Source organism: Pogoniulus pusillus, chromosome 8 (assembly GCF_015220805.1).
Source record: "Pogoniulus pusillus isolate bPogPus1 chromosome 8, bPogPus1.pri, whole genome shotgun sequence".
Taxonomy (NCBI): Eukaryota; Metazoa; Chordata; class Aves; order Piciformes; family Lybiidae; genus Pogoniulus; species Pogoniulus pusillus.
This window is the reverse complement of record NC_087271.1, coordinates 30,283,590-30,297,353: the sequence shown is the minus strand read 5'-3', so window position 1 is coordinate 30,297,353 and position 13,764 is coordinate 30,283,590. Positions and strand designations below refer to the sequence as shown.

At 36.5% G+C, this 13,764-nt stretch overlaps 1 protein-coding gene across 2 annotated transcripts in view; it reads right to left on the bottom strand.

The window, feature by feature from the left end:
• Positions 1–244: 244 nt before the first annotated feature.
• PRKACB (protein kinase cAMP-activated catalytic subunit beta) overlaps positions 245–13,764 on the bottom strand; it is a 74,502-nt gene continuing 60,982 nt past the window's right edge. For both annotated transcript variants that reach the window (XM_064147898.1, XM_064147897.1), the window contains exons 5-10: positions 13,180–13,262; positions 12,542–12,668; positions 10,233–10,328; positions 8,741–8,863; positions 5,891–6,055; positions 245–2,509 (exon numbers count right to left, since the gene is read on the bottom strand). In XM_064147898.1, the coding sequence (XP_064003968.1) occupies positions 2,384–2,509; positions 5,891–6,055; positions 8,741–8,863; positions 10,233–10,328; positions 12,542–12,668; positions 13,180–13,262 (720 nt within the window). In that variant the 3' untranslated portion in view covers positions 245–2,383. The remainder of the gene's footprint in view (positions 2,510–5,890; positions 6,056–8,740; positions 8,864–10,232; positions 10,329–12,541; positions 12,669–13,179; positions 13,263–13,764) is intronic.

Here is a 13,764-nt window from a genome sequence, read left to right as displayed (position 1 = left end):
AACAGGATTTTCATAAAATTAATAAATAGCATAATATCATGGCATTAAGATGACTTTTCCACTTATGCCCACGTAGAATTTAATCTGGATATCAGACAGACATGTCAGAACCAATTTCCTAGACTTTTGTCTTATTGTACACTCAAGATGAATGATTACAGTATTTTACAAAACAGAAAAATCTCTGAATCTTACTAGAGTCATAAATGCAATGATCAAAAATTAAAATCATAACAGAATCAAATTGTGATCTCCAACATTTATTAAAATCTTTTAAAGTTCATAAACGACAACAAAGTTACTGTAGAATTTATCGCATACAGCTAGCATACAGCAGCATGTCCTTGGTCTAAATGAAATACAAAAGATTTTAACATTTTCATACAAAGGATTTCTTTAAATTTATTAATGTGACGATATATCTTTGTTACATAAAATTTGCTACAGCAAAGTATCTTATACTTTTCTTGCACATTGTAAATATGGGTGGACAAAGACTGCATTCGGTGTCAGCCTCCTAATGACGTTGTGCAAAAATGCTCAACCTAAACATACAGAATGTTGGATGGTACGTTTCATACTCTTCTGTAAAATGTCTACAAAGGCTTTTCCTTGAAGGAGTGTCATACAGATTCAAAGGAAGGAATGCCAGTGGTTTATTTGCACTGACATTCAAAGAAATGCAATGGCTATGTATTAATATAGCTCGTTTTTTAAAAAAACAATTCACCCTTGTATGCATGTAAATTTATCATAAAACAGGAGCCTAGTTTAAACTGTTTAGATGTGCTGTTTTAAGACAGGTCACTGAGACAGACAGAATCAAGTGTACAAATAAAACTACTATGAATAAGTTTAAAAGCAACCCCCAAAAAAGTGCTGAGCCACTGATTATTAACATTGAAATGAATGTGTGAAAGTGCCCAAAGCTAGCACATGGTAGCGGTATCTTTTAAGTCAGTTGGTGAGAGTATACAAAACATGATTAAGCCCAAGTACTTATATTGGTGTGACCATACATTCTGTTTGATTGAAAGAGAGTAGGTTAGAAATGAAGACACAACGCAACTAAAATAAACCTAGCTGTTGCAGTTTTTAAACTTGTCTCTTTTCTTTGTGAATGAAGTGCTGTAATTAAAAAGAAAATGATTGTAGCAGTACTCCATCCTCAGTTTACTAATATAGTATACCAGAATAAAAACTTGGCAATAACCTCTTGACAGCTAACAAAAAATAACCGTGTTCATCCAGCGATGCATCTAGAATATTATTTTGCATTTGCTAAACCATTTGTTTTTCATAGCTAATGGCAGAGCATGATTTGCTTGTTGAGGTGTGGTGGGGTTTATTTGAACGGATGCCTTTTTTTTCATCAAAAAAAGGCTCAAAACAAGGAATACTTTGGGAGCTCAAACACTGGCTAAACAAAACAAGTGTCGATCAAAATAAATCATATTCACTGTAATACTGACCAAAACTTCCTTTAAGAGTTCAGGGTTCATATTCTTGAAAAAAAGCCATTTCCTACCTGCCAAATGAAATGCTGGTAAGCTGACTTGGTTAAACATGGTCCAAAATCAAGACCAGGTAGAATTACTCCCTCTGACAAAGACTGTAAGCTTTCCATGATACAGTCTGGTTATGGCAATTTATCTACTGCCTAGGTGAGAAATAGAAAGAAAGGAGGCAGTGATGAAAACTTCAGGGATGTAGAAAACCAAGGCACGGGGTCTAGCTACTGTCCCCTACTTAATCCATCCAATTGATTCTACTGAATTTTGGTCAGTCTCCAGGAAGAAATGTTTTAAAGTTAATTTAGCAGACATTTATATGGCGATAAATACTACCTTCAAAAATGCTAAAAATGTTGGCTAGGTTTAGTCTGAGCTACTAAAAAAAATGTAATAAATTGTAGCATCAGACACAAGACAGACAAGAATTATTGGCTGGCACAGACTAGAAGCAACATTTATCTTTCACTTCAGTCTAAATCACACTAGCCGCAACACCTTCCATTTCACTCACACAAATAATACATTATTCAAAATAAAATGGAGCATTCTTGGGTAAAAAACTACTTCATTTTAAAGGGGAAAATGAACAATACACAGAAACAAAGAACGACAGAAACCAAAGTTAAGTAGGAAAGTGGTCTATTATTCTGTGTTACTGCACAAACAGTGCTTGCTTAATTGTGCCTAGTTAGAAGGGTTGGTGCAAACTGCACACATGGAAGATGGCAATAAAGACCTCAGTCAGCTTTGTGGAATGAAGTAACTAGGTAACTGTTTTGACATATGATGGTCTCAGCTCCACCTCATCTGTTAACAGAGTGCAAAGATCCCAATGTGAGCCCTGATGTCATCTTGTCCTCTTACTCCTACTAAAAATCAGCAAATTCTTTTGCACATTTTTCTGTTAGAGACGCACGAATATCTTCTTCTTCATAATCATCAAAGTTGCTGGTATCTCCAGGGCCTCTGCACTTTGGTATGAATGGAGCTTCTACCTGTATTTGGGGAGGAGAGAAGGTACACAAAAATGTTATTGGCCTAACACCCATAGATTTCACATTGCGGTAATGACCACAATATTCCCACCACTCCTCAAATCCTACCAAGAAACCAGGTATTACAGTATAAAATCATGACACAAATAAAACCAGCTTAAGAAGGTGTAGACCTACATGTGTATGTTGAAAAAGACTAATATCTGACTGACAAACCTTTAAAAATTAACAAACAATTATAAATCGCTTCCACTTCAAAACAAAGTTTAGTTCTCTTCTTGCAGAGAAGACCTTGCACCCCTCAACTCATCAGCTGTATGATGCAGCTCACAGCTCAGCCACGGCTGCATGAGATGCCTGCTTAACTGCTGATGCTTAAAAGTTGAGGGAACCAGCAGCTTTCTGAAGATGACATGAAAGATAGGGGTTTGCACTGGGACATACCTGCATTTTTACTGGCTAACAGTCCCTTCACAGTTGGGGAGGGGAAGGAATTGCTGCCAACTTGCAGACACTGAAATGATATTTTAGGGATCAGACTACAAAATTCTATCTACACTCTGCTGGTATTAATTCAAATCTTAATCCTTCTAATCTATCACATGTCAAAGTTCAAAATTAAAGTTAATTACTTTTTAAAATAATTGAAATTTTAGAATCACTTCCACGGTGAAAGAAGGAACAGGCAGGGTTTTAGGGGCTGATGCGACACAATGACTAAGAATGAATGGTAAATAAGGGAAGGACAAGAAAAAATGGAAGACCAGGGAGAAAGAGAAATCCTCCGCTGCAACAGGTCCAGGATAAACTGGAGTGCAAGGCACAATTACCAGTTACTACACTCCTTTTTTCAATTGATCTTTGCAGTAAGCAACACATAGCAAAACTATTGAGGTGATGCAAAATTAAACCTGGAAATGCAAAATAATCAGGCAAGTACCTCTCTCTCTGGGACATCCCAAGGAGTATGTATGCCAGAGGCTGCACAGTAGGGAGATAGATAAGCAGGCAAGGCTCCAGCAGAGTCAGGGGATCAGACCACAGTGTGCAACCACAGAACTGCTCAGTGGCCAACACAGATTACTGATGGCAGGGGGTTGCACGTGTGGAAGTCGGTAAATTAAAGAGTTACAGCACAGACTAACATAAATTATACTCTACTGATTTGAGGCAGTTCTACTATACACCTCCAAGAAGCAATACTAACTTTCTGCATTTATAGACTGCTACAATTTTGTGTATCCTTTTGTTCCTAAAAAAAGTACGTGTTCAGGTGATTTATCCTGAGACAACACACACTCTAGAAAGCCACGCGTTTACATTATCTGAATTAGTTTTCTGTGTCTTCTTAAATAGATTTTCTTATAACAAAGCTCAGAGCATAAAAACTATCTTGCTTACTGCTGGAACCCATTCAAGTAAAATGCCTCCGACTTTTTCCTATTACCTCCATGACAGAAATCACCTGAATGAATACTGGTTTATAGCAGAAATATCTGTTTGGTCCTAAGTGCAACCATATCATCAGGCAGGATTTTAATAAAACACTATGTAAACAGACAAAGAAAAACAAGACTTGATCTTATCTGAAATATTAAGTAATTGACTTACAACTGTATCATAGCAAATTATTCACATTCCATCAGCTCCCAAGGAACAAGACATTTATTCTGGAAAATACATGCTGTAGTAGCAGCCACTGTGAAAAGCTGGTATAAAACCAAACTTTATTGTTGTATTTCTATGACTGCCTAAACGATAATACAAGCCATGCTGTTGTTTCCAACCTTTAGTATTGCAGTATTTATTCCTTATAATTAGAAGCATCAAACTTATTCAGCATCAGTTTTCACAATCTTTTAAAACTAGTAATAGCTATTTCTGACTGTACTACTAGTTCACAGTTAAAAGTATTTCTTGTTTTTATGAAAGTAATTCTCCATAGCACTGCAGCAGCAATTGTAGGAATATTTAACTCAGTATTACAACAGCATACTAGAAAATGAAACACAGTGCATATAAATTTGCCTTATAAACAGGCATTAAGAAAGGAAAGAACAGGTAATTACAATTCTGCAATGGGGGAATCTTTCTTTAAAGCATCTATGATTAATACAAAGAATACAAGATGTGTTAATTGTACTTTGCCTTCTAATACATTTGTGAATACTACAACACTTATACTGACAGACTGTGTAGCCAAACAACTGTTTTCCTTTTATAAACTACTGTTAGTAGTTAGGTTTGGCCTTTAAAATTGCTGCTGCTACTGCAGCAAGGTCATGCCTCTACAGTCAAGGCAGTTTACACTGTTGAAATGCTAACAAATTCCTTTAAATATTATCACTTAACTCTAACCTTTTTACCAATTTCTAGACACAAAATTGTTTCTCCCTGTGAGTCTTCTAGGACAACATTCATTATTTTAGGCTTATTGTTGTCTACTGAAAAGCCAAGAACTCAGAGTTTGCATCTAATTTCTTCAGAATCCGTTTCTAGTAACTCACTAATGTGCAGATATTTAACTGACTGTACCTTCAAGGGGAGAGGGAGCTTTGGAGCTACTTGAAGACAAGCCTAGACTGAATGGTTACCATCACCAATCCCTTTCTCCAATGTCATCTACCAGTTCTGTCTCATTCATCCTGGCAGCCACTAAAATGCTCCCCTCCAATGGTTATGTTAATGGATGCTTGTGCTAAGAGAATATTCCCAGTTGTCCGTTGCTTGCTTTCTTATGCATGCCTGAAGTTCATAGTGCAGATTTGCCATGGATCTTCTAAAAACCACATTACCAGTCATGTTGGTTAGGCAGGTCTAGAAAAGCATTCTAAAAATGCCAGGAGAATAAGGATTCAGCAGGATGGCTCCCATTGCTACTGGAACTTTAATCGATTAGCAGTGTAACAAGTAAAAAACTCCTCAAGAGCTACTGTGAATTGAGCAGACACTGCCTATATGTGATTCAATCCTAGAGCAAGGAGGAGGGAATGTACTTCTTTAACAGAGGAAAAAATTCAAACCAAACCAAAACACACAAGGAAAAAGAACACCACAAAACCAACAAAACAAAACGAAACCCCACAGCCATCCTCACAAAAAAATCCCAAGCCACCAAAAAACTCCAACCAACCAAAAGAAAAACCCTCTAGCTCTGGGTAGAGCCTTTCCTTGCTGAAGAACAGTCTGACTGTATGTCAAACTACACAAAGGTCCAGAATTAAAAATAAAAAACAAGAAACAAACAATGGTTACTCTTCAGAGTCTAAAAGACTAAACTTGTTTCACCTTTCCTCAGTTTAATTAAAAGTGACAGACTTCAGAAAGTAAAAAATAAACACCAAGAAATTTTACTTCAACCTGTCATAGAAAGAATCTTACCTTTCTCTGATAGATGGCAATCCAATCTGTAGTGGCAAACCACTTGTGATTCTTTATGTCATTTACACCGTTCTTGAGATTTCCATATCGTTTGGTCAAATCTACCTGGAGTAAATTTCTTAGAAGATCCTTTAGGTCTGAACTGAAGTGTGATGGGAACCTTACCTAAAATTATACATCCACAACATTAAAAAACAACATAAAAATTTTACTTTCCCCCCCATGAAGCAAAACAGCATCCAAACAAAATGAAACATTGGAGCCATTCTCTTGTCTTCTTCTGAAAACAAATCAAGTAAGACTGCATGAAAAGGGAGAAGATTATTGTTGCACATCTGTTTCAGTTTCACAGAACCTTTACCATTAGCAGCATTACCTTCTTAATTTCAGATTTCCTTTAACTGAAAATTTTCTACATCTGATTGAGTTGGGGAAAAAATATTGATGTAACAATGACAAAGCTAAATTTAACTTGGTGCCTCATCAATGTAACATCAAAGCATTTTCAACTGTTTTCTAGGAACACATTTTTTGATTACACTATGTATACACCAGCACTCAGGAGATCCAGTACAGTATAACATACATACAACATATAAATATATAGATAAGCTCTGAAATAAGAGAAATTACTGTTATTCAGCAATTATTTATGAAAATTCAATCTGGATCTTCATGCTGTACTATAATCTGTTTCTGATAACTAAATACACCAACATCACAAGTTTTCTATAAATAATAGGGCACTATTTGAAGAATATCATTCCAGTGACTGCCACTACTGGCTAAGAAATATCTGAAAATGATTCATGGCATGTAATTGCACTGGATTTTAATAGCAAAAGATCTACCAACACCATTTGAGCTACCAGAGAGAAGAAAAGGGAAAAGGCAGAAAGCTGTAGCTGTCTCCATGTTTGGCACTTTCAATATTCAAGCGATGTAAATGCAGAACATGGAATTATTTAACATAAAAACATGTTATGAAATAAAGAGGTCTGTTAATCAAGGACACTGCTTCAGTTTATCTGCAAATATGGATGTATTGTCATATGTGAGAAATCTACAAGTTTTAACACATACAATACCTAGACAGCTGCAAAATAAGGACATATTAACAGTTTAAGAAGAGAACTAAACACCAATATGGATGTATGGTCATATGTGAGAAATTTACAAGTTTTAACACATATAATACCTAGACAGCTGCAAAGTAAGGACATATTAACAGTTTAAGAAGAGAATTAAATGCATGAGGCATATTAAAGACTTAAGGTTATAAATGAAACCTACAGCTAAGCTGAGAACTGAATTTTAAACTTTCCAGAGCTAGAGTCCAGTGCTGTTCGTGAAACCACGCATCCACGGACTCAGTTAAAAAGGTGTATGATCAACAATAGAGAGTGTCAAGCAAAATTCTTCTGTTTTTTTCAGTTTAGAAAATAAACATTTCCTTAAAAATGTAACTTTATAAACTAATTCCCATATATTCATAGAGAGGGCTGAAGAGTTACATTACAACCTTTCAGAATAATCACGTTCTTGATTTTAATAGGGTTCTTCAGTCTCATTGCAGTGTACCACGGGGCCTACTGAGGCACTTTCCTTGATCTGAATTACAGAAGTATGTAAGATGTAGTGGCATCCTGGCCTGCATCAAGGTGTGGTCAGCAGGAGCAGGGAGGTCATTCTGCCCCTGTACTCTGCACTGGTTAGACCACACCTTGAGTACTGTGTTCAGTTCTGGGCCCCCCAGTTTAGGAGGGACATTGAGATGCTTGAGCGTGTCCAGAGAAGGGCGACGAGGCTGGGGAGAGGCCTTGAGCACAGCCCTACGAGGAGAGGCTGAGGGAGCTGGGATTGTTTAGCCTGGAGGAGGCTCAGGGGTGACCTTATTGCTGTCTACAACTACCTGAAGGGTGGCTGTGGCCAGGAGGAGGTTGCTCTCTTCTCTCAGGTGGCCAGCACCAGAACGAGAGGACACAGCCTCAGGCTGCGCCAGGGGAAATTTAGGCTGGAGGTGAGGAGAAAGTTCTTTACTGAGAGAGTCATTGGACACTGGAATGGGCTGCCCGGGGAGGTGGTGGAGTCGCCGTCCCTGGGGCTGTTCAAGGCAAGGTTGGACGTGGCACTTGGTGCCATGGTCTAGCCTTGAGCTCTGTGGTAAAGGGTTGGACTTGATGATCTGTGAGGTCTCTTCCAATCCTGATGATACTGTGATACGGTGATGTGGCACAGAATGTTTGTGCTGGGACAAGGGAGAGATGCACCGTAACAAGTGAGCACAATGAAACACGGAGACAGCATTGCCAGAAGAAACAACAGAATGTTCACATTTTTGTGCTAATTGGCACACTAAGAGTTACTAATGAAAATTTACAGGGAAAAGGTGGAAAAACTGTAAAAAAATGTATTTAACAATGAAAGCCAAAGAGAACATTAGGTATGTCTTGAACTCCAGGACTGCAAAAAAGAAACCTACTATGAATTATGGAAGCTCCTCAGAGCTTCTCAAAAGCTGAAATAAATATTTCTAGAAAAGAAAACAGCTAGCTAAATTAAGCACAGCTTAGTAGAGGTTAACAGTTGTTGAATCCTTTTTATCCAAACACAGAGGTATATACTATAATGTCTGTAAATGTAATAGTTTGCATTGTAAATGTCAATGCAGGAAACAGTTATTTGGAACTTTTAATACTACTGTAACATATGTACTTAAGAAGCATACATTACAAATTTTTCCTATATACTTTCTAAATTCCTCACTGTCTAGTAACCAGTAAATTCTGCATCTGCTCCACACAAAAAATAGGTTCTGCCTTTGCAAAAAAACACAGAGCCTTCACTCACCTTGCCAGACACAATCTTCTCATAAATTTGAATGGGCTGATCTGCAAAGAATGGGGGATATCCAGCTGCCATTTCATAGATTAACACTCCTAATGCCCACCAATCCACTGCCTTGTTGTAACCCTGGATAACAGGAGAAATTCCCCTATTAGTACAATTACTAGTGTTCAGGTTAAGATTTTCAATATACATTTATGGAATCTAAAGAAAGCAAGTGCATTAATGCTTGTTTATTACAGAAATTACAACCCAGTTCTAAGCAAAATGAAGCTCACAGATTTGAACGACAATGTACTTAGAAACCACTACACTGAGGGCAGTGCTACAGTGATGACAGCAAAACGTTCTGCACACATTCCTGCACTGAGTTTCAATGATGTTTTCATGCTGATGCTGTAAGACTCCCTAAATGACAGAAACAAGCATTATTTGTTTCATTTAAATCAAATAGTGTCGTTACAGAACGACTGGAAAGTCTTGCAAAGCTTAGGGAAATTTCATTAAACAATATTTCCTATATTGCACACTGTCATCTTTTTTGCTTGACTATCCACCTTTCAGAACATCTTCACACTTACTACACCAGCTATAAGAGCTTAGAAGTTTAGTCAATAAGTTGTGACAGAGACATCTATGATCTGATCTTTAATGCCTGAATATAAAATCATTATTAAATTCTATTGAATATTAAAGCAAGACAAAAACCAACCAACTTCACTCATTTTATATGTCTTCTCAGAAATCTTTTACAAAGCTCAGGGCTAAGACCCAGTCTTTTCTGAAAAATGGAGAATCTGTAATGGACTACTTGTGATTTCTTCTGCTACTTTAGCTGAGTAGGGGAGAAAAAAAATGCAAATAACAAACACTTCATCCCTAAACAAAAATATTTTAGATTTACTTTTAAAGATATGAGAAGGGTAAATTATTTAATTAAACCATGCATTAAATGCATAACTTAACATTATGCATTATTATTGTTTATATTATAATAAGCTCTAGAAACTGTAAGGGCATGTTCCCTTTCCAAAACAAGAAGGGCTATAGCAGCTATATGATATTCCTTCTATGTTCAAATAGTGCAATTGCTAGCTAGAAATTGATCAAAAGTAAGCTCAGACTGCATGTACTTTACGGGTAAAGCCAGTGGTTTGTCACAGTTATTTTCATGAGAAGTACCTTAAAAACCTGAAACACTGCTACTAGTTATTTAATGACTACTGAGTTACCCAAAATGCAGTTCTTGTTACCTCTGGAGCTCCTGTTCTAGTCTGTTAACACTTGAAGGTTAGATTTGCTGTTCTGATATGGATGCTAATTAAAGTAACCCAAACCTTTACAAAACCAACAACTCTATTGTGTGTATTTTATAAAGAGCTAACTAGTCAAGACTTGATTCTTGGAACTATCAGCAACTGTTTATCTCCCAAAATTTAGTAACTGAACTAAGTTTTAGCTACATCAAAGGCATGGCTCAATGAAAGGAAAGTACCTTGCTGAGTATTATTTCAGGTGCCAGGTATTCTGGAGTGCCACATAACGTCCAAGTTCTTCCTTTTACTCTTTTTGCAAAGCCAAAGTCCGTGACCTGTCACAAGAAAACATAAATTGACTGTAAGTGCATTTCTGTAAAGAAATTTAAGTACTTCTGAAATATTTTGCAAAGCTATTTTATATGGAGGAAAAAACTGTTTGCCAAATCACATTGTATCCTACAGTCAGATGTACTTTCAGTAACTGTTCCTGCAGATATTTCTAATACAGCTAGATGAAAGGTTTCTCCTGGTAAAATTAATAACACAAAATACATATTTTCCCCCTGACATGAGTTTCCATTTTTAAATTTTAAAAATCAGTGGGAACTCTGGCTTACTGATCTTCCAGATGTACTGCAATTACATTAAGAACTTTTCTTTTCCAATCAGACTGTTTATACTGCTGAAAGTTTAAAAAACATGAACAAGGTATATATCTTTTCCTCCAGTTAACAAATAAATTTATTGCAAAAAGGGTCAGACTATCAGTCAGTCTTGTAAATTTTTAATTTTATTGCATAAGTGTCTAAAGGTTGTATGTAAAATTAGTGTGGGAATAAGACAACATAAAAAAGGCCTTCTTGTAAGTTCCAATTCTTCTCTGAAAGCATCACCACAGTAAAATTTGTTTATCTGAAGACTAAGGGGGAAATGTAGAAGCAACTGTATTCATAAATGGCAAGTTCTTAGCCGTTACAAATTCTTCATTCCACTTGTAATGTTTCCTGCAGTAAGTCTGGGAAATCTCTATGCAGTATCATACTCTCCATGTTTTTTCAGAGGCTCTATTGTGAAATACATACAGAAGCCAGGGAGTTACATATGAAATTCTGGGATGTTTATTTGAGAATCTGTTTCTTTTTTTAGCTCCTTCTTGGTATAATTTTCAACCTATTCCCTGAGAAATCATACTGTACTACAATGATAATAATTGCTAACTATACAGTAACTTACGCTGATGTTTCTGATACAGTAGTGTCATAATTAAACAATCCAAACGCCAAACTATCAAGGCAGCTTTTGCTTCATTTTTAGTGGAAACAACAGCAACTACAGCTGGAGGTGAATGGAGGGAGTGACATGCTGACTAGACAGACCTGCTTCACTCAGCGACAAATCATTTCTGTGGTTTTGAATGTGCATCAGACTACGTAAGGAGAATACACTGTAGACATGGGACAAACATTAATGGCTTTAAAATTCAAAGAGAAAATTAATAGAATTCCTAAACAAAATTTGTTTGGAGCTGCAGTATCAACATATGAATACGAATTCCCTTTCTCTGTTCAGTAGATGATGTGAACCAATGACACATTACAGTGACTGCTGGACCCATTATCATCTGCCATTTGCCCACTATCACAAAACCATTCCGTTGCACATAGAGTTGCCACTTCTGGAGTAAGCCATTCATAGCCTTACATCAATGGTGCTCCCCAACAGAACTTGGATTTATCTTCTCCCTATTATGTTAGTTTTATTCTCAATGTAAAATTATTTACTGTTATAAATAACATAAGTTATTAATACTTCCCACTTCTCTCAAACATTTTTGTTACCTATCTTCCTGTCAGATTCTTCTATGACAAAAGGTGACATGAGGAAAGAAAAGCTTCTACAGCTTAAGGACTGTGAAGCACTGCAGAGTGCTTGTTCCTGTACACCACCTTCCTATTTGCCATTTAGGGCAAAAGCGTAAGAGCTAAAAAGAAGATGTGAAGGTGCTGTGAAAGGCTGTTGTAAAAGCAAAGTCATAATTTCCAGCACTGCAGTTCTGGTTTGATTTCAGCTCAGTTATTACTCCACATGCTGAGAAGGCTGGGACTCTGCAAGGGTAGTATTCATCTGATTGAAATGAAGTACTAGAGTATCAGCATTGGCATCTAAAAGCTGGTCATCTTAAACTACTTTTATAGACAATTCAGAAAACCAGGCATTTTAGGGCAATTTCACTCTTGCTCCAGAGCAGATGTAAAAAATAGGTCATATGCACAGAGCCATATAATCACCTACTTCTTACCACAGACCCCAAGGGAAATCTTGACAACTCGCTCAACTGCAGACAGCTCCATTGTGCATACTTAATTTCAGTGGGAGGAAGTACAACACAATGGCTTTAACTATTAATTCACAGTAGGGCATTTCAATGCTCCCTGCATGCATGCTAACATCTTCAGACCATTTATTTTAAACACATTTGCTAGAATTACCTAATCCTATACTCAGAACAAGACTCCACTCCCTAAATATAGGAACAATATCATACCTGGATGTATCCTTGCTGATCAATTAGAAGATTTTCAGGCTTTAGATCTCTGTAGATGAGGTCTAATGAATGGAGGTACTCAAATGTTAGCACTATCTGAGCTGCATAGAATCGTGCATGTGGTTCACTGTGAAGAATTAAAAAAAATATTAAGTATCCCAATGTTAAGCTAAGATAATTAAACAACCTTGTAACTGCCATGGACAGACAAATTACATCTCTTCTAACTGGTTCTTTTACTGTGTAACAAGTAAGAAACAGAAATGCAAACAACAAACATTTTAGAACAGATACATTCGTCTCCCAAACTTAAGTCTTGTAGATAAAATACACATGCAAATCAAGAGCTTAGACTTTAAATTTTACTTTTAGAAACCACCAATTTCAGTGGCAATATGTACAGGAATTCCAAGATTCTGCCATGCATAGATCATTAATGCCTGTATTATCTACTTGAAAAGAAATTATTACAAGTTTTTCATTGCCTGACTAGTTTATGTTCACTGACAGAAGGATAAACTAAATACACTTTCCCTTTCAGAGTTTTTTTTCTTCAATACTGAAGAATTTTATAAAACTCTATTCTCAAACTAGTGACATAAGCCTTTTGAAAGTAGTATGGTCATTAATACTCCTACCTGAACCTTCCGATTCTTCTTAGATGTGAAAACATTTCACCACCAGGAACATACTCCATTACCATGTATAAATTAGAATTGTCCTAAGGAAGCAAGCAAACACACAAGTACATAGTTAGGCATGCTATAGTCTTTGTAATTCCTACCTGCAGTATATTTTATTAAAGTATGAAAATGAAGAGAAAAAAAGTATTCATCCAATGATTTAACAAACAGAAAGCAACACAGGTAGAAATTCTTTTAAAAAGTGAAGGCATATGCAACAAGAGAAGCACTGTATCTCTCAATAAATCTATTTTGAAGTACATTTGAATAAAGATTGAGTTCCTGACACAGAACGTGTGAGGGATGAGAGGATAAGATATGAATACTTCTCAAGAAAGTGGGATCAAGAGATAAGAATCTGCACTCTTAAAAGTTCAGAGTTGGCAGGGTGAGGTATTCTCATCTCCCACAGCCCCAGATCTCAAAATTGTAGAGATCAAGGTAGAATTTATTTTAAATGGCATGAAAGGATAAAAATAATGAAAGAATAAGGAAACAGATACAGGACACATACCACTCTATAAACTAGGAATATATTTA